The sequence below is a fragment of the Mustela nigripes genome, chromosome 3 (genome assembly GCF_022355385.1).
Source record: "Mustela nigripes isolate SB6536 chromosome 3, MUSNIG.SB6536, whole genome shotgun sequence".
Classification (NCBI taxonomy): Eukaryota; Metazoa; Chordata; class Mammalia; order Carnivora; family Mustelidae; genus Mustela; species Mustela nigripes.
Window position 1 is genome coordinate 56238797 of NC_081559.1, and position 26537 is coordinate 56265333.

Consider the following 26537-nt stretch of genomic DNA (forward strand, 5'->3'; position numbering starts at 1 on the left):
CCCTAGGATCAGGGAGGGGAACATGCTGTGTGGGGGGGTGCAGGGAGGAAAAAGAGGTTGACTGTTGGTATCACTTCTACATTTGTCCCCTGTACCTGATCATTAGGTGTATTTACTTGCTTTTTTTAGGTACTTGGTTTTGAGAGCTCAATTTTGTTAGATCACGTGCGGGGGTCAGATTCACTAGGGAGGACTGAGAAGGGCTGTTTTCAGTTCTTCTGACACATCCCCAACAGTGAAATGGGAAAAGGAACACAATATGAGCATTTCTGGTCATGAGAAGGACTGATGTCGATAGTCCAGTGGAAGTTAGAAATATGAGTCTGGAACTGAATATGTGACCTATTGACTTAGAAGGAGGTGACAAAAGCCTTGGGTTAGGCAGTGGGGGTGGATCTCCTGAAGAAGCACCAAAAAGAAGAAGTAAGTGAGCCATAGTTGGAATTTCTGCTGATCCATAGTTAAAATACTTGTTAAGAATTGCTGAGTCAAAGGATCTGAAAAAGAGACTCAAATCAAACATTCAGAGTTATAGGATGATTATATTTTTTTAAAAATAATTAATTTATTTATTTTGAGAGAGAGAGAGTAGGGGGAGGGGCAGAGGGAGAGGGAGAGAGAAACCCAAGCAGACTTTGTGCTGACAGCAGAACCTGACGTGGGGCTCCATCTCACATCCCATCAGATCATGACCTGAGTCAAAACCGAGTCAGATGCTTAACTGACTGAGCGACCCAGGTACCCAGGTGCCCCTGATTGCATTTATTCTTTAAATAAAGGATACCTCTCATTACAACAACTGCACACTTTATTTTTTGTTATACTATATGCCTAACATTATAAACCCCAACCTAGAGATTTTTTCCTACAAGGATCAACAACACTTTTACTTAAAAAAAAAACAACAACTTGATTATAGCATCACTACTATATACAACTTTACTTTTCTTTTTTAAAGATTTTATATTTTATTATTTATTTTTATTTTTATTATTTTTTTAAGTAATCTCTATACCCAGTATGGGGCTTGAACTGACAACCCCAAGATCAAGAGTTGCATGCTCTTTTGGCAGAGCCAGTCAGGCACCTTGTTTTGGTATACCTCTCACATCAAACTGATTTAGTTCTTTGAAGAAAATCTTTAACAACTAAAATTTTACAGATCACAGGGCAGAGGAATAGTCTAACAAAGTCAATAAAAATATTTCAGGATAACTGCATTATAGTTTTATACTACACCAGAACTGCCTTAGAAAATTATAAGTTTCTCATAGTATAAACACTCTAAATCTTAAAATAAATCTATGAATATTATGTAAAATATTATAAAGTATAAATATAAACACTGAATAAACATTGACCATGTCCAGTGGAAACTATTATTAAAAATATATTCTTGGTGATAAAATTTAAAGTGATAATCATAAAACAGTGTTTCCTTAATCATTTATCATCTAAAATACTTTCATAGTAATCACAAGGTTTAGAATTTTACAATAAAATTTTCATTTTTACAAATGCAAATATACAATTTCCTTCATAGACCCCTTTTCTCTAGCTCACAGAAAAAGGCAACAAAGTAACAAAAATTTTAGTCAACATTTGACATATATAAAGAATAAAAATTATGAAAATTTCAAGAACTTGTATTGTTAGCTGGTTCCCTTTATGAGGAGGAACCTTTATGGTTCCCTTTAAGAGGAGAGAGTTATATGCTGTACATAAGAAAAGACAAAAGCACACTGCTACAGTATATCTAAATCAATCCACAAGCAATGTTCCCACACTTTAGGAAAATGTTAAGTACTAAATCTCCTTTAAAAGCCACTGTTTTATGAATAATTATGACAAAACAAAATATTTGCATTTAAACAATTTTGGTATGAAATATCTCTGGAACAGTATAAGAATCATCTTTTCAAAAGCATTAATTTGCTCTGTTAAAAAGTAAGCATATCTCATTGTTTAATAATCTCTCCCAAATGCTACAAATGACTATTTTGAAATAATATAAATATTATTTACAGTTATGTTTTGACCTCGAGGTACAAATTTCCCATTAAGCTGGATTTTTTTTTTTTTTAAAGTAGGTTCCACACCCAGCATGGAGCCCTATGCAGGGCTTGAACTCACAAGCCTGAGATCAAGACCTGAGCTGAGATGAAGAGTTGGACACTTAACTGACTGAGCCACTGAGGCGCCCTAAGCTAAATATTCATAAAAGCTACAAGGTAGATTTGTGACCTAGCAACATGCCAATATTAAGTCTCTAAGCAGTTGTGCCATTCATATATACATTTCCTAATTACTAACTACATTCTTACAGAGAAAATGCCCATTATATCTGCTACCCTACAAATAATTTAGAATTTAGTTCTAGCTTTGGTTCTTTTCCATTCTATCAAAGTTCTCTATTCTATTAAGTAAGGTTTTAAACATGGCACTTTGTGGGTAATTCACTTTAGATACCAGCACAGCGATTAAGAACCGAGAAAGTACTTACGACTTCTACTTGAGAACAGAATAAATACTGACACTGGGAAAAACTGAAATGGCTCATTTTCCTTAACACATTAGTGCAAATTAGCAAACTTTTAGAAAAATTTAGTCATGGAAAGTGGGAAGCATAATCTCATCCTCATTCATTCCTTGTTCATACCGAACAGAAGAGAAGCCCACCCAGTGCAACCGGTTCCTTTGGAAGAGGAACCAAATCAGGGCACTGACGAGAGCTAAGACACTTAGCACAGCAAATGTGATAGCTATTCCTCTGTAATCAGGGCCTAGAATAGAGAAAGGTTTGACATTAGAGGAGAGAATATAAAAGTCATCATTACTGATTTATACATTAGCCTGTGCATCACACGTGTAAACTCTGTACAAATCAGACACAATAAGCACATGACCGTTTCACAGCATTAAGACAGAAAGCAAACTGCATCATCACTCGAGTGTTTTCTTTTCAGATTTCACTCTTTTCTCTTTCATTTAAATTCTATTCATTGTTTTAGCAATTTTCTTCTAAAGAAGTTAAAAAGATCTTTATTCTCACTTTACCCCAACACCCTTTCAAGAACATTACTCTCAGTTTATTACTTTACTTTGATAGCAAATTGCTAAATTTGACTTACCAAGGGCCAAATGAAGTGTTACTAGCTTTAAAGCAAATTTAAGGTTTTAGGATGGCTTCATTCAGTGCCTAGCTATTCAGTTGCAAATGCTATCCCAGACACCTTCTTTGCATACTGCTCAGATGGGCTCATTTTGTCCCCTTGCTTTATTTATTTTTTATTTTTTTAATATTTTATTTTTATTTATTTGACAGAGAGATCACAAGTAGGCAGAGAGGCAGGCAGAGAGAGAGGGGGAAACAGGCTCCCAGCTGAGCAGAAAGCTGACCTGGGGCTCGATCCCATGACCCCCAAGATCATGAACTGAGCTGAAGGCAGAGGCTTAACCCACTGAGCGACCCAGGGAGCCCCATGTCCCCTTGCTTTAAATACTATCTCTATGCTGACCTCTCTCCTTTCTCATATGTCCCATTGCATGTTAGACATTCCATATGAATATCTCTTCTCCACATGGATAGCTCAGAATGCCAAAGCAGAGCTCTTGGTTTATGTATGGTAACCCTGCTCCCCAGCTCCCCCTCCACAATCTTCCAGTTGTTATCCATTTCACTCAGCAAAGAACATGAACCCTTGTCCCTTGCTTCCAGAGCCCTAGGTGCCTGGTGCCTGCCTACCTTTCAGCTTTTCCTTGAGCACTCATCAAGCTCATTCTGCTCTAAGCTCTTTGTTCCAACTGGTAGCTCTACCTGGTGTATCTCTTTCCCTGATCTTTGCTTGGCTGGTCTTTCAGATCTCAGCTTCAGTGCCTCCTGTTCTTAAATATCTTCCCTCATAACCTAATTGAAAGAAGCCATCCCCCTACTCAGCACACAGAATAGGGCATGAGATATAGTAGATACTCCAAATACTTGCTGAATCAATGCATGAATACACACACACACACACACACACACACACACACACACACACACCCTACAGATACCAATCATCTAGCATTGGGGTTTTATCTTTAATATTTATACACCAAAAGGACATTTTTATGCTAAATCTTCAAAAATGTTGCAGTGAAAAATTTAGAGCTCATTTCTCTAGAAATGAAATTAAGATGAGATTTTTATGGTTATTTTATATATCAATTCATGATGAAATCTAAGTTTAAATTATGACTTCCTATAGATGTTCCTTCCAGGAAATTTTTAAAAAATTATTTTTATTAACATATAATGTATTATTTGTCCCAGGGGTATAGGTTTGTGAATCATCAGGCTTACACAATTCATGGCACTCACCATAGCACATACCCTCCCTTCAAGGAAACTTTAAGTAATTAAATCCAGTTTGGCATTGTTGCTAAGTTAATGAGTTTTATGGGAATGAGGAGAAAGAAAGCAAACTAACTGCAGAATTAGACCTTTGAGCTTTTACATATTTGACTGATAGAATCAAATACATCTCAAGAACATATTCAAAGAAATGAGTTCCCCAATACTCTGGTAGCTTCCATTTTTCTTAGGGAAGAATTACAAAAACTTTAGTCTGTTTAGTAGTTTCACCTGGGAATCTTAGCCATCTTGGCACTTCCATCTCTTACAATCTATTTTTCTGGCAAAGAATCTGCATGGCTTCATCATGTTTTTTGGATATATTGAAAGGACTAAATAAGGACTTTAGGACCAAGTCCAAAACTTTGCACATAATAGAGTTGCACATTTATTTCCTGACATGTTCTGCAAAAATAAGGACAGGTTCCATACTTACCCAGAGGAACTTTGCAGACAACTCTTCCGTAGCCATGTGAACATTCAACTTTTACCCAAGTTTCATTTGAAGCTAACAAAATGCTACATTTTCCACCACCACTCTTACTTTTATTTGCCCATTTGACAAATGTCACTTTTGATCCATCTAACCAATTCCAAGACTGATCTAAAGAAAGAAATTAAGTTTATTGCCTCTAAATTTCTTTTGTAAAATTTAAATTCAATTAGCCAACTTACCATATATCATTAGTCTCAGATGCAGTGTTCAACAATTTATCAGCTGCATATAAAACCCAGTGCTTATCACATCACATGCCCTCCTTCATGCCCACTACCCAATTACCTCATCCCCACACATGCTTCCCTTCCAGCAACCCTCCATTTATTTCCTGTAGTTAACAGTCTCTCATGGTTTTTCTTACTGTCTGATGACTTCTCATTCTGTTTTCCCTCTCTTCCCTTACAGTCCTCTGCCCCGTTTCAGTTTCAACCACATCAAGGTAAATGGTTAAGTATCCATACTTTCGGAGGGCTAAGTAATATTCCATTGTGTGTGTAAGTGTGTATGACATTTGACATCATCCTTATCCATTCATCTGTTGATGGAAATCTCGGCTCTTTCTACAGTTTGGCTATTGTGGACATTGCTGTCATGAATATTTGGGTGTAGGTGCCCCTTCGGATAACTACATTTGTATCTTTGGGGTAAATACTTAATGGTGTAATTGCTGGGTTGTAAGGTAGTTTCCTCTAAATTTCTAAGGTAAAATGGCATGCAGATCATACAACTCAATTTACTTAGAACTATGCTATGCCATGATTTAAAATGAAACTTATTGAAAGTGAAAAAAATAAAGAAATTAGTCCTTCAGTTGCACTTGTCACATTTCTTTCTTTTTTTTTTAAGATTTTATTTATTTATTTGAAAGACAGAGATCACAAGTAGGCGGAGAGGCAGGCTGAGAGAGAGGGGGAAGCAGGCTTCCCGCTGAGCAGAGAGTCTGATGTGGGGCTCGATCCCAGGACCCTGGGATCATGACCTGAGCTGAAGGCAGAGGCTTAACCCACTGAGCCACTCAGGTGCCCCACACTTGTCCCATTTCAAGTGCTCAATAGTCGTATGTGGCTCGTTACTACTCTGTTACACAGCACAGATACAGAACATTTACATCTTTGCAGAAAGTTCTATTAGATAGTACTGATATAAAATGTGGTATCTTGATTAAAGTACAGAATGCTTGCACTTTTATTGGGCGAGGGATAGATTTCTAAATGCCTGAATCCCCATCAGCACCCTCACCCCTAACTTAGAAACTCATATCATTAAAGACATGGTGGGGGAGTAAGGGTCAAGAGGGTTCAGGAGTGTCTCCCCACCATGACTCCATTTTTATTTTCCAGCTGAGGTAGCACCACCTTGTGGTGATAGTGTAAACAAAATTTAGAATTCATTTAGATGGCCAACTTCGAATCCATTTCACTTCTTGACAAGTACTTAATATTTTGGGATTCACATTCATTTCAATTACTTAGAAATCAACTTGACTTAAAATGTAAAACACACTTCCTATTTTTCTATTGAATTTGTGCTTTTAGTTCACTCCTTATCAATTCCAAGTTCACTCAAATCTTTTATCCATTGTTGCTTGAATTAATCCGTCATTCCCTAAAAATTTGTTCCACAAATCTTTTTTAACCCATCTCTGCAACTTTGCTAAGCTTGTTTGAAAAACAAAGTTGCCATTAATAATTGGTTTTTCTCTATGGTAAAAATGTTTCAAGAGGGAAGAGAACAACAAGAAGAGAAGCTTCTGAAAAACAGAGTTTTAAGCTACAAAAACACAGGTGATAGATCCTAGAACTCTAAGGGAAGTAAGTCATGAGTTCTTTGTGAGAGCATGGGGGCACAAATATTGCTATAGGAAAAAGAAATATGTTGTTGATCCAAGTATCTTAAACCTCTAGACATCCCAATTGATTTTACCCAATTTTCTATTTCATTAGTATTTTCCATCATTACTAATAAGTTACTTGCATATTCATAATCATTAGGAATTTATAAGTCTCCAAAACAGCCAGCAGACCTAAGCTTATTCATCAATAGGAAGCATTTCAATTAACCACCACCTGACATTCTTTAGCAAGGCTGACTTGGTATTAAGGACAATTTGGAACTCTTTGCACACTGTGCACACAAATATGTCACTTACCGGCAGAATATTGAGATAATCCAAGCCAAACTCTCATGGTAATATTATTATTTTCCCTCATCAGTCTGCTCACAAATTTATTCTCATCTTCATCCTCTATGGTAACGATAGTTGCAGAATGATCTGTTGAAGGAAAACAAACCCTAAACTAATTAGCTTTATGCAAACTAGGGAAGTGGCTTATTCTCAACCAGCTGTTTGGGGAAAAAAAAACCCAAAAAACTACCATGATCAAGATCATTGAGAAATTCAAGCTTTACATAGAGAATACTTTGAAAATCTCATATTTGTGTCAGATTTTTAAAAAGTATAGCATTAATAGATTCCAGGAAATTAGAAATATTTCTAGATTGAAAGTTTAAATAGAGAAAAATTTTTTAAAGATTTTATTTATTTATTTGACAGCTAGACACAAGTAGGCAGAAAGGCAGTCAGAGGGAAAGGGAGAAACAGGCTCACCGCTGAGCAGAGAGCCCGACGTAGGGCTCGATCCCAGGACCCTGGGATCATGACCTGAGCTGAAGGCAGCCGCTTAACCGACTGAGCCACCCAGACGCCCCTACATAGAGAAATTTCATGTTTCTTCAAAAAAACCTGCCAGCAAGACCATTGTGTATGAATAGCTATATCATTGTAGAAAGATGTATTTCAGCATGCTCTCCTCAACAACCATTTTTGTATAATAACTCAGCTTTAATTTTTTTCTATTAAAATGATAATGAAAGCAAATAGGTTTGGGATATTGGGGAGCATTAGCCTTTCCTTTAATATTATCTTATACATAAGCATACTTGGTTATGCCCACTGTAAGTTCCTGAATATAGTATGGAATTGAATACTGTCAAAGCTTGATAAATTGCCCTAAACCCACAGAGAAAATAGTGTTATCACCATCATCAGGCAAGGGATAGAAATAAAATAATAATTAGACTTGCAAATCAATCCTAAGTGGAATCATAAAGTCTTCAGTAGTGGCAAGCCTATCCACACTTGAACTAAAGCATTTCTTTTGTGGTGGTGCCATTGGAAGAAGGGCAAAAGCAAGTCTTTATTCCTTTAGAGATGATCACAGTGTGCACATGCTTGTTTAATATATTATAATCCTGTAGGGGAAGATATTATCACTATTTTACAGAGGAGAAAACAAAGGCTCAAGGAGATTAAGTAAATTGGTCAGGTTTATGCAGCTAGCCAGTTATAAAATTAGAAAGCCAATCTCAATCTTTTCCCATAATAAGAATAGTTTGCTCACTATTTGCAGGATACACTGTGCTACATTTGCATACATTATCTCATTTTATTCATTCCTACAACAACCCAACCTTTGAAATAAGTGCCATTTTCATTCTCACTGTTCAGATGAGAAGAGAGAAGCAATCATGTAACTTCCATACTACCACTCAGCTAGTAAGTATGGGAGTTGGGAGTTAAAACTTAGACCTGTCTGCCTCCAAAGCTGACTGACGTGCATAGCCCCCACACTACAGTGACAGTAAACCTTTCTATTTTCTCCTGTAGGAGCAAGAGGCTTCTGACTTTCAGAATGTATATATAGCTCACAATAGTTGCCGTTGTGTGTGTGTGTGTGTATACATGTATAACACATGAGAGTTCCAACACAAAAGTTTCCATCATGTACTTAGCAGTAACAAAGAGATTTTTAAATCAGCCAAATGTCTCCACAACAGTTAGCAAAAAAATGAGGTAAATGCCATCAGTCTGGCTAAATTGCTACTCAAGGATGCAGGTCTTTGAAATACTCTTGGTAGTCTCCCTAGAAGTCATTTCACAGTTTAACCATAGGGTAAATTTATCATGGGAGAGATCCGGTTACTGCTGCCCTTTCTAAAATAGTTAAATCTAAAATAGTTAAATCAGAGGATGTGGGCCATTTCTATTGCAGAATGGAGGAACAACCCGTGCTTCCTTGGTTACTCTGGTCAAGATAAACTTACTTATTAATAATGAAGTAATGGGGAAATCTATAATTTTATATTTAATACTTAACTTCTACAAAAAATTTGCTTCCTAATCCCTTCATCTAAACATATCTAGCTTTATTTAAAACCATTTCATTTGTCATTTTCACATAATGGATTTCTTAGCAATTTTTTATTCTACTTCTTTCCACTTACTTTTATTTTCCATGTACTTCTTCTTACATTGGTCATTATAATGGCTATTCCAATATTCTACTTAACTCATATATCACAAAATACTTAACCATTTCCTTGTCACGAGGCAAGCAGGTTATAAAATGCTATTATAAATATTGAGTGTTTTAAAATTTTTTTTAAAGATTTATTTATTTGAGAGAGAGAGAGTGTGTGTGTGTGTTGGTGAGAAGAGGATGAGGGGGAGGAAGAGAGAGAATCCCAAGCAGACTCCCACTGAGCCCAGAGCGCAACTCGGGGCTAGATCCCATAACCCTGAGATTATGACCTGAGCAAAAATCAAGAATCAAACAGAGAAAGACAACTATCATATGGTTTCAGTTATTTGTAGAACATAAGGAAAAGCATGGAGGGCATTAGGCAAAGGAAGGTAAAAATGAAGTGGGGGAGATCAGAGGGGGAGGTGAACGATGAGAAGACTATGGACTCTCTCAGGGTTTTAAAGGGGTAGGGGGATGGGTGAGCCTGTGATGGGTATTAAGGAGGTCACATGTTGTATGGAGCACTTGGTGTTATACACAAACAATGAATCATGGAACATTATATAAAAAACTAATAATGTACCATATGATGAATAACATAACATTAAAAAAAAAAGAATCAGACACTTAGCTGATTGAATCACCTGGGTGCCCCCAAAATATTTTTAAAAATATAATCATTATTTTAAATTATTTCCTTGGAAAAGATTCCAATGATTAAATGATCGAGTCCAAGAAAAATCAATACATTGTAACTCACCAAGTTTTGAACAGAACTGTTTGGCTTCTGAGAAATTGTGCAATGCCCGGTCAGATGCATAGCAATGCTCCTTGTACTGGATCCACTGTGACTCATTCCCTTTTAATGTTGGACATCTTGAAGAGTATGTATGAGAGGATACCTCTTTAGCTATAAAAATGTTAGACATGAATGTAAAGATGCACAGAAAAAATATCTGACTTAAAATCTCACTAACCCCTATTTGAAACTGTGGCTCCTGTGGATAAGAAGCATTCAACTCAATACCCACATCAGAGAAAGCTACAGCCCACACTCTAAGAGTATACATTCTCATTAGCTTTTTGCAATACCATTTTTAAAACTTAGAAAGAATTTAGACCTCTAAGATGCAATTACCCTAATGCAAAAACAACTGGAGAGGCAAAGACAGGCGCGGCAGGCCTGTAACTGCTTTGAAATAATCCTTAAAATTGTTTTTCTTTGGATTCTTTTTATCTTGATAATATAAAACTTGTTTTACCTTGCCATATAAAAAACCACGTTTAAAATCATATCCACAAGTAAAAATTGGGTAATCTGTTTACAAAATATGCATACATAGCACAATTTGTCCCCTACAGAGAGTAGCTATGTCTTTTATACCCATTAAATAATAACTCTCCATTCCTGCCTGACCACAGAAACCACCATTCTACTTTCTGTTTCTATGAATTTGATAGCTCTAGGCACCTCATATAATTAGAGTCATATGGTGTTTGTCCTTTTGTGTCTGGCTTATTTTGCTTAGAATAATGTCCTCAAGATTCATCCATGCAGGTTGTATCATGTATTATGTGTCAGAATTTTCTTCTTTTTAAATGCTGAATAATATTCCATAGTATGTATATAACACATTTTGCTATGCATTCATCTGTCAGTGGACAACTTGGGTTGCTTCTGCCTTTTGGCCACTGTGAATAATGATGCTGTGAACACGGTTGGACAAATATCTATTCTAGTCCCTCTTTCCATTTCTTTTGAGTATATACCCAGAAGTGGCTCAGGCCATGAGTCTGGGTCTTTTTTGGGCTCCCTGCTGAGCTGACCCTGCATCTCCCTATCCCTCTGCTGCTCCCCCTGCACATGCTCTCTCGCTCTCTGTGTCAAATAAATAAATAAAACCTTTAAAAAAATAAAATAAAAATTTGCTCTTGTATTAGTTTCCCAGAGCTGTCATAATAAATTACTATAAACCTGGTGGTTTAAAACAACAGACATTTATTCTCTCATAGCTCTGGAGGCAAGTCTAAAACTGAGGTATCAGCAGGATTGGTTCCTCCTGGAGGCTCTGAGGGGGGATCTGTTTCAGGCCTCCTCGCTTCTAGTGGCTTGAAGCTGCATCACAGCAATTTCTGCTTCGGTCATCAAAGGGCTTTCTCCCTCTTTGTTTTTCTCCTCTTACAAGGACAGCCATCACTGGATTTACAGCTCATCCTAATCATGCATTAGCATTACATGACCCCTCTTAACTATTATATTTGCAAAGGCTACTTCTAAGTATGGTTCTGGGTAGTCATGAATTCAGGGGGAATACTATTCAATCCTGTACAGCACTGAATTTGTGTTTGTTTGTGTTGTCATTCTCCTTGATCCTATGAAGTCTGTTTAGCTAACACAGCTGTCCTTTCCGTTTTTGTATACTTTACCACATTTCTCATGTATTCCAATTGTTTTTCAAAAACATTACATCTACTTTCTGTACCAAACAAGTGAGATGTCAGTTCTTGGTTATCTGTTCATTCCTCATTCTTGGTATCATTCTCCCTTTCTTGTAGTCACTTGCTTCTCTGGATAAGGTTTTCACATTTTGTTCTTTTGAATCTGTTTAATTCCAAGTGTTGACTCTTCTCTTCTGTGGAGGATTCTTTGGAGCAGAAAGCATGGCAAGTGCTGAGAACTGCCACTGCCATCATATCTTGGCTTGTCCAGCAGGCCTCTGCAGCTCCTGGGGGGTCGTGGTTCTTAAGCTCTTCCTCAAGGCTCCATCTGTCAGGATAACCCTGAGAGCCCCTGATGGAAGGGGCTTTTTCCTTAGATTTTTAAGTGTCATGTAAGTTTGGAAAATGCTTAGTGACACAAAGTTAACTAGATTTCTTTACTATAGAAACTTCCAGAGCCATCAATATGGTAAATCAGACCTACAGTATTTCTCAAATTTATATGCTGCTGAACTCTTTTTTAAAAGGAGCATTTTAGCCTTTGAAAACCATTGCAAATTAAAATTAAAATTCACAAATTCTAGAGTAATATGTACCCAGTGACAGAGGAATTGAAAGTCTTTGGAAACATACCCTGAATGGGTATATCATATTTGTTTTTCTTCACAAAGTATCAAAATTATTTTTATAGGATTTGTGAATAAACCTTATTTAAAAACTGGCAAAAAATTCCTTTGTGTATTTAATCATGTGCACAAAACAAAATGTCATATTTTAATAAATATAGTTATTCAAAACCAAGTCTTACATTTTGTAGGTTTATAACAAATAGCACCATCATTAACAGACTTGCATTTTTCATGTCTCCAAATTCCTTTTGGATCCAAGACAACACAATTTCCAGCAGATTGTTTATCTTTCCATGGGATGTAGTCAAATGTACTGCCATCAGACCATTCAAAACTTGATTCATTTCCCTGTTTTAAGAATAATAGAGATAAAAAAAAGCTTAGGACTTTTTTAGCAGAAGAATTGATTTTTTTAAAAAAGAATAATAGAGATAACGTGATTCCAGAGAAAAGAATGTTCAAAAAGAACATTAAGAAGAATACACACACACACACACACACACACACACACACACATGCTTTAAGAAGTATTGGAATGGATTGTTAATTATTTGCTTGTAACTGTTATGGGTCTGGACCTATTTGTAAAATCAGGGATTTACTTTTGATGCTTTGATTTGAGACATTTACTCTGGTGCAATTTAAATAGAAGTTTAAATTTACAGACAGAGTTACCATGCTCTGTCTCCAGATTTATTTATTTTAAGGATGAGCTTATATAACACTTGAAATTAAATGACATGCAAATGGCTCCCATTTGTCAGAATTACAGATTTACAATCCTAACCTCCATATTATTCTGAATATTGTTTTTTATGTTTTAGAATTCTGTGGTTTGTGTCTCTGGCTACATTTTTTCATACTATGAAAGCCATCAAGCAGCAAGGGACTGGAAGAAAAAAATATTTCCCAAGAAACTCATGGGAAGATTACTTTTGGTTTTCCCCTGATTCTATAATCTTAATTTGTCATCCTTTCTTTCATGTTCTTCACTTTGTTCTAAAGATTATTTAAATTAGGCTTTCAATTCTAAACTCAATAGATGCCTATTTGTGGAATACTGGACATTATATAGATATATGAATATACTAATTAATAAGATTCAAATAGTGGCACAAAAGAGATGTTTACTACCAAAACATTATTCTAAAATAGTGCAGTTTGTAGGGGGGGAAGTGAGAAGAAAACATGCATTTATTAGTCCTAATATTAAGAATTTTATTTGGCATCTTATATAAATTTATGTGTTAATATTCACTATAATCTTATATGAAGGAAAATATTATCACCCCAGTTTTACAGATGAAGAAGAAATAAGCTTGCAAAGGTTAAGTAACCTGCTCACAATTCCCGAACATGTAAATGGAAGACCCATCACCAGTACTAGAACTCAGGTTTTTCTGATTCTGTGCTATTCCTGTTTTCCCTGATTTTCTATTGGTTTTCCCCAACTAGGTGAGAGAGAAGTGATGTTGAGATATTCATCTCCTGGGTCCTTGGGATGGCCTGGCAGTGTCTAGGGCAGCTGCAATCCACCATTTGCCCTACGGCATTCTACATATATAATTTTCTATTTGCAAAAAGGTAAGAAAGCATTATGCTATGCAAATTGAGTCTCAGTACTTAATCCGATGTCTTACTTTGCATTAATATATTATGCTCAAATTTCCAACCTTCTAACACATTTGGAAAATTTCTGTAAAATAAGACAAGACTTACATCGTGACTTGAGAGCCCAACCCATAGTGGAAATCCGTCACGTTTTACGATGTCTTCCAGAAAGAGCTGGCCATTTTGGTCATGAACACTTGCCAAATAACCTCCACTTTGAGAACACATGTTTAATGCTTCATACCATGTTACCCTTTTTTGAATTACGTTATAAATACCATCTTCATAAGGAATAAACTGTGGCAGAGTAGCATTATATTCTTCCTTGTAGTCAACTACAACATTTAAATTAAAAGTATTAGTGATATTATTTAAATTATTTAAAATACGTATTTTGGGTAAGACTGGAAATGCAATCATTTCTAAAGTTAAATAAAACTGGATTTCTTATTAATGAGGTAAGTAAAATGCAGACTTTATTTTTCTTATAGCCACAACACATATAATAGGTTCTGAAATATTACAGTTGCCTGGCTGATTAGAGAAACGTATAAACATTGTCTTTCATGTAAGGAGCTCACAAAGGAATTGGGGACAGAAAACAACAATACCTGAAATGCAGGCCAGACAATTAACCATTATATGATATGCGTGACTGAGTAGAGAAGGAGCGATTCCTCTGAAGTAAGAGAGTCAGAAAGTCTGCTTAGCAAATTTGGTTTGCAGAGTTTAGGTTAGATGAAATTAGGACTAAAAAGAAGTAAGGTAACCAGATGGTAAGCTAAAAACAAATGAAGAATAGCGTAACAGTAACAAAACCACAATGATGAGGGTACTTCAAAGAGGCACACGGACCAAGTGAAAGAACTCCCAACGGCCACAACTAGAACATTGAATTATAACCCAAAGTATAAAACATATAACCATGAGTCCATACTGATATAAACAATTGACTGAACAAATTTAAAACTGAGAGAGAATAGACAAATCTCTTGTACAGTAGAATTCCAAATAATTTACATAGATATGCCCCCTCAGGAAGATGAATAACTCTTCAGTCTATGAGTGTGGGCTGATTATAGTGACTTCCTTATGAACAGTATGGTACGGAAATAGGGAAAAGAGTAACTCTGCAGTGGAGAAAGCTAACAACCATCATCTAGAGCCAGGTCATCAAGGTTAAAATCAACAGTGGTAAGTCGTATTCGTGGCATATACCCTTCCTAGGATGTGATAAAAAAGACATTTTACCTCTGTGGTTTTTTTCCCTAAATCTCAAACTCACAACTGTAGTCTAATCATGAGAAAAACATCAGTCAATCCAAAGTGAGGCATGTTCCACAAATACATGACCTATGCTCCTGGAAACTGTCAAGGTCATCAAAAGTTAAGAAAAGTCTAATAAATTTTCACAGCTAAGAGAAACCTAAGGAGACAAGATGACTATATGTAATATAGTATTCTGGATAGCATCCTGAATAGAAAAGGGACATTAAGTAAAAAATAAAAACAATCTGAATAATGGATGGACTTCAGTGAATAGTAATCTATCATACTGGTTTATTAGTTGTGACAAATGTACCATAGTAATATAAGATGTCATCAATAGGGGAAATTGGTTACAGTGTATATGGGAATTTTCTGTACTGTCTCTGTAAGTTTTCTATAAACATAAAAATCATTCTAAAATAAAAATTTTGTTAAAGAAGTAAAAAAAAGAAGGTGGAAGACTTCTTGTCCATAAAAAAACATACATAAGGTGCAAATGAGGATCAGCATATACTGTGCATGGGACAATTAAGAGATCAGCCTGACACAAAGAGAGCCTTATTGAGCCAAGAATGGGGGAAGAAACGGGCTGGAAGAAAGCCTAGAATTTTAGAATAGACAGTTTTTCTAAGAAGTCTTAGAGGCTTACATGTACTCAAAGTAATTGGTAGCAGGGAAACACTGGAGATTGCTGACTGAAATGATGCTCCAGAAAGTTATTCTGTGGCACTATGAAGGGAGGTCTGGATGTTAGCAGAGGCCTTACACCATAGTGGCCATTATAACACTTTCTAAACTGTGAAAAATTTAAAACTGATATGCATTTAAAAATAGATTTACGCAAGGAATTAGGCAAACTTAAGAGACATTTATTTTTAGGCTAGAATATCAAAACTTTACACTTTCTTATTTATAAAAATCTTATCCAGTCTTCAAGACCCAACCATGTCTTGCCTTGTCCTCAAAGCATTTCGTTTTTATTATTCCTGTTTTCACTGATCTCTTTTGACTTTCCAACAAACGTAAGCCAGTACCAAATAACCTAAAACTAACCTATGCAAAACAGAGCTAAAGAGTTAAATGCTATTTCCCCAACTACATTTTACTCCTTGATTTCAAGACCATGACACCATGGACTGTGTCTTTTCCCTCCTCTTTCATAGGACAGAAAATAGAGGAGGCACTCAAAAAATACAGTTGCATAATTCCCACTCGTGGAGGTGATGGCCTTAAGTTCTCTCTCCCTGGTGGAAAGTCTACATTAGCATACTTACTCATTTCAATTTTACAAGCAAGAATGCTGTTCTGGGTATAGTGAAGTATTTCTTCAATAACATTGAAGGTTTGAATATCCCAGAAGCCATCAGTACTCAAGCCAGCAAAAAACTTGTCATTTTTTATATCTGGTCTTCCTCTTCTCCAATTTGTGTATGACAGCATGGTCTTATCAGACCACAGAAGAGAATTATCTAGGGAAGAAACATTTTTTTCTATGTTTAGAGATTAAATGAAGACTTGAATTATACTTAATATTTCAAGCTCAGCTGATTTTCTTTCTTCTTTACTTACTTTCTATAAAGCTATATGATTATGTATATTCTTTAAATTGTTTTCTTATTATAACAGTAAATCATGCTTATTTTTAATTTGGAAAGTGTAAATTATAAACATAAAAATTAAAATTTGCTTATAATTTCACCATCCTATAGTAAGCTTTATGTTTTGTTATTTTTAAAGTCAAATTTTCATTTCTCCTCTATATATGTTTAATTATAGTGAAAATGAATATAATTATTTTATTTAAAAATTAATACATTATAAAACTAGTAATAGAAATCCCTTCTCTGGACCTAAAACATGCACAATTGGTTTTTTTTTTTTTAAAGACTTTATTTATTTATTTGACACAGAGAGAGAGATCACAAGTAGGCAGAGAGAGAGAGTGGGAAGCAGGCTCCCTGCTGAGCAGAGAACCTGATGCAGGGCTCGATCCCAGGACCCTGAGATCATGACCTGAGCCAAAGGCAGAGGCTTAACCCACTAAGCCACCCAGGCACTCCAGTCAACCGATTTTTGACAAGGGTGCTAAGACAATTCAATACAAAATAGTAGTCCCTAGGACAACAGGATATCTACATGCAAATATATATATATGATTTATATAAACTTAAATATACATATAAACGTATTTACATATGTACATATGTTAGAACCTTTCCTTTTACCATATAGAAAATTATAAACCCATAAACACTTGCTCTTGCAAATAAATAAATAAAATCATTTTTTTTTAAAGATTTTATTTATTTATTTTACAGAGAGAGATCACAAGTAGGCAGAGAGGCAGGCAGAGGGAGAGAGGAGGAAGCAGGCTCCCTGCTGAGCAGAAAGCCTGATGTGGGACTCGATCCCAGGATCCTGAGATCATGACCTGAGCTGAAGGCAGCGGCTTAACCCACTGAGCCACCCAGGTACCCCTAAATAAATAAAATCTATTTATTAAATAAAATCTTAAAAAAAGTTTTGCGTTACAAATTCTACTATCAAAGTGATAGAGGGGGACACTTGGCTGACTCAGTTAGTAGGGTTTTGACTCTCTATTTTGGGGTAGTGAGTTTGAGTTCCATGTTGGGTAAAGAGCTTATGGAAAAAAAATAAAGAAAGTAAAAAAATTTAAAAATTTAAAAAAATAAAGAAAGTGATGGGAGAAAATATTTACAAATAGTTTGACAAGGGACTTATATCTAGAATATGTAAAGAATGTTTAAAGAATGTTTATAACTCAACAATAAAAAAGACAAATAATTAAAAAAATGGGTAAATGATCAGAATAAAATTTTTTCCAAAGATGATATACAAGCAGATAATAAGCACATAAAGTTATGTTTAATATCTTTAGTCAACAGGGAAATGAAATAGAAGGGAAGTAAAAACCTCAATTAGATACCACTTCATACCTACCAGGATGGCTACAATAAAAAAAAGGAGATAAAAACAAGTGTTGGCATAGATGTGGAAAAAATTGGAAGGTATGGAAAATGGCATAGCAGTTTAGGAAAACAATCTGTTAGTTCTTCAAAATGTTAAAAAAAAAGACCCAGCAATTCCTCTCTCAGGTATATACCCAAGATAAATGAAAATACACATCCACACAGAAACCTGTATGTCAATGTTCATAGTGGCATTATTCACAACCAAAAATGTGAAAAGAATCTAAATGTCTATCAACTGATGAATGGATAAAGAAAACATGGTATATCCACAGAATATAATATTATTCAGCCATAAAAAGATACTTGCTACAGTGTTACATGCATAAGGCATTATGCTAAGTAGAACAAGCCAGTCACAAAAAAATTCACATACTGTATGATCTCATTTATATGAAATGCCTAGAATAGGTAATCTGTAGAGACAGGAAATAGATCAGTAGTTGATCAGTGGATCAGTAGTTGGGAGTTAGGAGAAGGACAGAGAATCAGGAGGGAGTGCTAATGGTATGATGTTTCTTTCTGGGGTAGTGATAGCTAAACTCTGTGACTATATTAAAAGTCAATAAATTGTATACCTTAAATGGCTGAATTGTGTGAGGGAATATATTAAAGTTTCTGAAAAATAAGTTGCTAGGCCTATTAAAATGATGAGTTGGCATCAAGAGTGAAGTCACTATAAAGTATACATACCCATTGTTGTCCTGGTTATTTGTACCTTTCGCTGATGGCCATTTTCTGAGGTGGTATACCTAAACATGTGCCTTGGGGCACCTGGGTGGCTCAGTTGGTTAACCAACTGCCTTCGGCTCAGGTCATGATCTTGGAGTCCCAGGATTGAGTCCTGCACTGGACTCCCTGCTCAGCACAGAGTCTTCTTCTCCCTCTGACCCTTCCCCTCCTAGGGTTCGCCCTCTCTCATTCTCTCGCGCGCAAATAAATAAAATCTTAAAAAAATAAATAAACATGCACCTGCAGCAAAGACATACTAGAAACACTGTACACGTGATCCGGTTCTTGCTCACTGCTTTATATCCACCTCATGTCTCCCAGGCCCTCCTTCCCTCTCCCCAAATGTTAAACTGACAATTTTCTGGCTAACATGATGGGTGATGGTGTATTCCTAAAACTGTTATACAAAGGCCCACTTTTTCATTTGGCTTGAAGCATCTTTCAGTTGACAAGTGGCTTCTCTTAGTTTCTGTACATAGTCTTACTTCTGAAAAGTCAGAACTTAAAAAAAAAATCCTTTGTACCAGTGGTATTATAATTAAATATTATTTAAGTACACTGAAATAAACAAATCTTTGGATACAAATTAAGCCAGTAAGAATTAGATTTAAACCAAATTTGCTGTTTGCTTGAGACATCTTTCTTTCTTTTTTTTTTTTTAATTTATTTGTTTGACAGAGACAGATCACAAGTAGGCAGAGAGGCAGGCAGAGAGCAAGGGGGAAGCAGAGTCCCCGCTGAGCAGAGAGCCTGATGCGGGGCTTGATCCCAGGACCCTGAGATCATGACACGAGCCGAAGGCAGAGGCTTAACCCACTGAGCCACCCAGGTGCCCTGAAACATCTCTCTGTATCATGTGAATTCATGTCTATATACTTCAGTTGAAATTTTGTTACACATACAATTTATAAAAAGAAGTTATAATGCTTAAAAGGAAGTCTATTCTGAAAATGTTTTTTAGAATACAGAATATTTTTCAGTTGTTTCTGACAATATAACTAACAGTATATCAGAAGGTAAAATTGAAATTTCTATATCCTGGATGTGGTCTCCACTGGTCTCTTCAGGAACACTGTTTCCTCAGTCATTTCCAGATAAAGCCTAGAAACTTTCCACCTATTTTCTCTCCATTTTTTTCCCCCCTTCTTAGTTTTAAGGGTATTCAAGTGTCATTGGAGAAAGGTTTTGGGACCTTAAGTCCCACTATGATGAACTCATTTTTGATTGGCAACCTAAGTCTTACCTATTGCCTGATAGCTTAATTTTTGTTAACTCATCTGTATGCCATAAATATTTAAGAAAAGCTTCAGCAACTCTAAAAAAGAGTCAGGTTAGATAGCAAGGAGAAAGCTATATATTTTTTTAAAGACTTTATTTATTTGAGAGGGAGCACAAGCAGGGATAAAGGCAGAGGGAGAAGCAACTTTCCACTTACCAGGGAGCCAGATATGATGCATGGCTCTTTCCCACAACCCTGGGATCATGACCTGAGCCAAAGGCTGATGCTTAACTGACTAAGCCACCTGAGTACACCAAGAAGGTTATTTTTTAAATGGTCATATTTGAGTAATTAAGCTTCTACCTTTGGCTGTCATTGCCCTATGCCCCTTATTAAGACCCACCACCCTTTTCTGGCTAAATGTATGCTTTTGATGTGTGATGTTTCAGAGTGACTTTTTTCCTAATTCCAAAACTTCTATGATTTTCAGGATATCTCTAATTGAGTATTTTTATAAATTGGTCTTATTTCTGATATTATTAGGGTCTGTGTTTTAAAAAAATTTTATAGCAGGGTGCCTGGGTAGCTTAGTTGGTGACTGACGCTTGATTTCAGCTCAGGTCATGATCTCAGTGTCGTGGGGTTGAGCCCTTGGGTGGGGTTCCCGCTTAGCAGGGAGTCTCCTGGAGATTCTCTCCCTCTCCTTCTCCCCCTCCACTGCCACTGTGTGTGCATGCATACACCCTCTCTCTCCTCCCCCTCTAAAAGAAATGAATGAATGAATCTTTAAAAAATTTCGTAGCAATTATGCCTTGGACTAGTGGCATTTAGTCCCAATTTCAAATGATCTATCTCATTGTCAAACTGTTTCTCATTTTTCTAACTCATAGTCCAAGCCAACGCTGTAAACCCAAAGGTGCAAGGTTAATGGAAGTATAATTCCATTCTCATTTATCCCATATACATAGTAGAGATACAAGGTAAATATTAAAGATTTCTATGGCGTGTGGTCATTTTTAGTTAGTCTTGAATAGGTAGGAGAGATAGTGGAGAAAGGAAATTATTTTCCACCATTTAACTCTAACCTTGGTGGTAAAGGCATTTTAATGGCAGATTTGAGATCTAAAAATTGTCTGGTATTTATAGATATTCTTCTGGGGTGCCTGGATGGCTCAGTCATTAAGCGTCTGTCTTCGGCTTGGGTCATGATCCCAGGGTCCCGGGATGGAGCCCCACATCTGGCTCCCTGTGCAGCAGGAAGACTGTTTCTCCCTCTCACACTCTCCCTGTTTGTGTTCCCTTTCTTGCTGTCTCTCTCTCTGTCAAATAAATAAATAAACATCTTAAAAAAAAGAACGTATCAAAGAAAAGAAGTTCTGCTAAGTACATAATTATAATTTTGTATATCTGTAAACATATCTTGAAGAACTATATTTTGTGGCTTGATAAATAGTGTATAATGAAGTATGAATATAAATAGAGAAAAATCAGCTGATTCACAACTTACTTTCATAAGTTATACTTAACACAACCCATGAAGCCATATTATTATAGTGCAGAAGTTGCTCAAGAACAAAGTTATTCTCTTTTTCATCTCGAATACTCAGAACATGTGATTTTGGATCTGTTAAATAAAAAACAGTCAATAATTTTAATAATTACTTATATAGAACACTTTATTTTGATAGATTTAGAAAGTTTTATTTCCCAGCTAAATAAACTCAAAAACAATATTGGAAAATAAGACAGACATGTAAATTAAACTATCTCATTGTACTGGGGCTCCTGAGTGGGTCAATCAGTTGAGCACCCAACTCTTGGTTTCAGCTCACATCATGATCTCAGGGTCATAAGAACCAGCTCTCCACAGGGCTCTGTGCTCAATGGGGAGTCCGCTTAAGATTCTCTCCCTCTGCCCCACCCCCTGCTAGGGCTCTCTCTCTCTCAAATGAATAAATACACTAAAAAATGATTTCATTGTATTCAAAGGAATAGATTAAGAAGTTTTCAGACACTGATTTTTTCTTTTTCTTTTTTTTAAAGAGAGATAGCACCTGGGAAGGGAGGGACAGAGGAAGAGGCAGAGAGAGAATCTTAAGCAGGCTCCATGCTTAGCCCTTCACAAAGTTGATCTCACAACCCTGAAACCACAACCTGAGCCCAAATCAGGAGTCAGGTGCTTAACCAACTGAGCCACTCAGGTGTCCCTAACATTTCGATGTTAAATTTGGTCTTAGAGAATAGTGTAAAACTAGCAGATGAATAGAGAATTTAAAACATTGATTCACTTCACTTTTCCCCGTTTAAGGCTTATTTTGAATTGGCACAAATTTACCCATATTAATGATACACTTCCAAAGACAATAATAAACAAAACCTCTTGGATGATCAATAAGATAGATCTTCACTTTCCTTAGATATCGGTCTTTATAGTAGGGTTAAAAAGAGTTTAATATTTCCCAAAAAGTGTTCCTCAGGAAATTAGCAGGAGTTTCTCAGAAAAAGACTGGGTAGATAAAAGCATCACAAACATTGTTACATGAAGTTAAACTATTTCATTTATGACAGTACTTCTTAAAGGATATGCTGATGTACATATGACAATGTCTAACCAGAAGCAATGGTGTATTTCTCAACCTTTTTCTTTTTGTAAGGATCCTTTTCTTAGACTACCTCTCAAGACTAGTTTCTAAACAGCACACTTTCAAGAATAATGGTTAGGTATTATCCAAAGAAGCTTCCCACAGTTCACAGGTCCACTGTTCAGAAGTCATAAGTCCTCAGTGGATCTCACAGGGAATATCTGAAGAATCCCAAGAGTTGAAAGTGTGAAATACATATTTCTTTGAAGCAGAGCTGTTTCTTTGTTTTTGACTACCTATCTGAGCTTTCAACAACCCAATTCACCTATTGTCACTTTGTCTACAGTCTAGCTTGGTTTAACATCCAGTTCTCTGCTTGCTAGAGTCATTTCTTCTTGCTTTTTAAGCAGAACTAATTTTGTTTATACATATAAAGACAGACTAGCTCTCTAATGGATGGGCAAAGAAGTAACTCTTACATTCTCCATTTTTTTTTAAAAGATTTTATTTATTTATTTGACAGAGAGAAATTACAAGTACACTGAGAGGCAGGCAGAGAGAGAGAGAAGGAAGCAGGCTCCCTGCTGAGCAGAGAGCCCGATGCGGGACTCAATCCCAGGACCCTGAGATCATGACCTGAGCCCAAGGCAGCGGCTTAACCCACTGAGCCACCCAGGCGCCCCACATTCTCCATTTTGACTAAACACAAATTTTTATACTTTTTTTGTTCATAATGTAGAAATTAGGAGATGAATATTTTTCCAATCTAGTGCTAATTATAAATACTTATAACACACTTTTAATGAACATACATGTAATGGCTGTATAAAGTACTTACTGAGTTTCTGGCATTTAGAATGAATTTCACTTGGTGTTGCAGTATATTCAGTCTTTGCTATTATGAAATTGTAGCAAGAGTTCTGAAATGGTATCCATGGAGTAAATAAAACAGGAGATGGACACTGAACACTCTCAACTGTTCTGACCTCTTTTTCAGTCTCATCTAAAAAAAAAAAAGGCAATGGTATGAATTCTAACTTTAGACATAAATGTTAAATCCTGTTCATGGTAATTAGGCTTGATTTGTAGGGAATATTCCAGAAGCCAATAAATAATAGCCTAATGATACTTGTTCTGTTTATAATCAAATATAATGTGACCTCTTAACTGGGTTTCCGTTGGAAGAAATTTATTTAACACAGTTTCCTTCTGTTCACTCCTGCTGTGAAATGAGTGAAAGAATATAAAACATGAGTTGCTGTTAGGTTAAATGTAGTTCCTGCCTTTCTGTGTCACCAAACCTCAAATACAAGGGGCAACCTCAGAGATGATACAACGATATTAATAACGGGCACCTACCTATAACTTTGGGAATTCATCTTAAGTTTCTCTTTACCAATATCTTCTCTAATTTCAGAGGTGCATTTTATTTTTTTTTTATTTTTTAAAGGTACATTTTAATGAAATATGTGCTGTTCTAAGTCATTGCTTTAGGAATGTTTCCTCTATCCCTATACTTTGAAGCGTTTTAATCAGGAACGGATGCTGGATTTTGTCAAATGTTTTTTCTGCATCAATTGAGAGGACCATGTGGTTCTTCTCTCTTCTCATATTAATTTGTTCTATCACATTGATTGATTTGTGAATGTTGAGCCATCCTTGTGGTCCAGCTTTAAATGAAAGCAAATAGAAGTAGTTGAAAATCTGACATCTAGAAAATCTGGCTTTTAAAAAAATTTTATGAAAAAGCCATACATTTAAGAAGATGCAAACATAGATATGCTCTACTCGAAGCCAATCAAACAGATTTAATATGCAGTAGAGACCATTCAGAATCTTTCCCAGCTCACAACTCCCTTTGTCTGGAAAGTAGATGTATCTTCTTTCTACTGCAAATGCACAAATGTGGGCCCCTGGCAGTTGTTTAACCACTTTCTTCTGACTAGGCTAGAGATCATATACCTTACTCGATTGAGTCCATGAGATTCTCTCTAAGAATTTGGAAAGTGGATTGCAGGGATAGTCAATTCATTTCCAGTTACAGCTATAATCGAAAGCTACAGAGCAGCTGTGTTTCAACGTGGGCAGAGAGAAGCAGAAAATACATGAAAAGAAGAGTACAAATCCACAGAGAGAAACAAAAGGAATAGGTGGGACACAGTATCTCTGGGTTCCTGATTCCATCCAGTTTCTGATTCCCACTCTCATGAAGCTCAGCGATAACCTCATTTTTGGGGATCTAAATTTCCCTTTTGGCTTAAGCTAGCTTGAGCTGGTTACTGTTACTTACAAACAAATGAATCTTAACAGTGACTCTTAAAAAGAAACTGTTGATAAGAATTACCAAAAAAAAAAAAAAATTCCCACAAATCAAGTTTCCTATAGAATATAAACATGAAATATATACAAAATGAGGGAAGTAGGGACTTAAAATTGAAAGACCAAGTACCATTGTAAGCTGACAAAAATAAAGATAGAACATGTCTAAAATAAATCAATGACAAAGTACCCAACACATAATAATTCTACTTTAATACAAATTTTCATGAAAAATTTTGTTATAAAAAAGGATATGATTATAATTTCAGAACCAGATTTTACAAAACTACCCCCCCTAAATCTCACTATTCATGAGACTGATAATAACTGAAGAGTTAAAATATTTAAAATTAGCATACTTCCTGGATAGTAACAAATAGCTCCTGGTTGCATATGATCACAATCAGATGTTTTCCAGAATCCATCAGTGTCTAATATTACACAGTCTTCAAGTTGCTCATTATTTTCAGCCCAGCGACTAAATGGAAGATGTTTTCTATCTGACCAGCCGAAGTTGAGTTCATCCTGTAAGCAGCAGAAATACATTTCAAGTGGCAATACTTCGTGTTATCCATTTTCTATTATTTTTGTCCCTCATCAACCTAATGACTTTTAATTTTACCATATATATATATATATATATATATATATATATATATATATATATTTAAATTTTACCTTATATTTAACACATAGTTACATAGACTTACCATGCACCAGGCACAGTTGTAAGGGCTTTGCAAGTATCAGTTTACTTAATCTTCATAACAACCATACGACATAGGAACTATTGTACCCATTTCACAGATGAGAAACGGAAGGTATGTTGTGTACGCAGTGCTGGGATTCTAATCCAGGCCATCAGACTCTAGAGCCTATGGTCTGAGCCATTAGACTGCGCTGCTTCATACATAATTGGAACTATGGGTTGTTGCAAGTCAGAGAAACAACATGCAGGAGTGGAAAGAACATGGGCCATGGAGCTAAAGCATATCTAGTTTGGAATTCTGGTGCAGTCATGTATTAGATTTTGATTTTACTTTGCCATGTTTCCATCCCCTCAGCTATTAAACGGACGTGGCACTTATTAATCTCAGGGCTGGAATTAGTGGGGTGATGTGTAAAACACATAATGGCCAGCAGGTACACATGGCCACATAAATATTAGCTCCCTTCCTCTTAACCGTGACTCAGGCCGCTTTCACACTTGGGTTTATGGAGAATCTTCCTCATTCACTCTATTTTATTGTGCACTAAAAGACTGTGAACATCTGTCCGTCTTTACATTTTGCCAAGGGCCTGACCACCCACCTATCCTGAGAGAGACTTTACAGAATAGGTACAAAGTCCAAGGGACGGGCTATGGGGATACAGACTTGTCTGTGCTTCTCCAAGGTGCTGACAGAGCACCAGGCCTTGTACACTGACCCAATGACATAAGCTGTCCTGAGACCCAAGACAATTTTACATCACTGGTTGATTTGGATATTGGATAAAGGCCACACACAATATCCTTAGTGACCCATAAATAGCAAACATGTTTAAGCTTCA

General features: G+C 36.1%; 1 protein-coding gene across 3 annotated transcripts in view; it reads right to left on the reverse strand.

Moving 5' to 3' along the window:
- LOC132013773 (CD302 antigen) overlaps positions 1 to 26537 on the reverse strand; it is a 133118-nt gene that overhangs the window by 36345 nt on the left and 70236 nt on the right. For 2 of the 3 annotated variants that reach the window (XM_059394035.1, XM_059394034.1), the window contains 10 exons: positions 25346 to 25511; positions 23506 to 23670; positions 21593 to 21709; positions 16419 to 16613; positions 13984 to 14210; positions 12444 to 12612; positions 9957 to 10106; positions 7042 to 7164; positions 4830 to 4997; positions 974 to 2783 (listed from right to left, as the gene is read on the reverse strand). In XM_059394035.1, the coding sequence (XP_059250018.1) occupies positions 2605 to 2783; positions 4830 to 4997; positions 7042 to 7164; positions 9957 to 10106; positions 12444 to 12612; positions 13984 to 14210; positions 16419 to 16613; positions 21593 to 21709; positions 23506 to 23670; positions 25346 to 25511 (1659 nt within the window). In that variant the 3' untranslated portion in view covers positions 974 to 2604. Of the gene's footprint in view, positions 1 to 973; positions 2784 to 4829; positions 4998 to 7041; positions 7165 to 9956; positions 10107 to 12443; positions 12613 to 13983; positions 14211 to 16418; positions 16614 to 21592; positions 21710 to 23505; positions 23671 to 25345; positions 25512 to 26537 lie in introns of those variants that run through there. The other variant, XM_059394037.1, reaches the window with a different exon arrangement.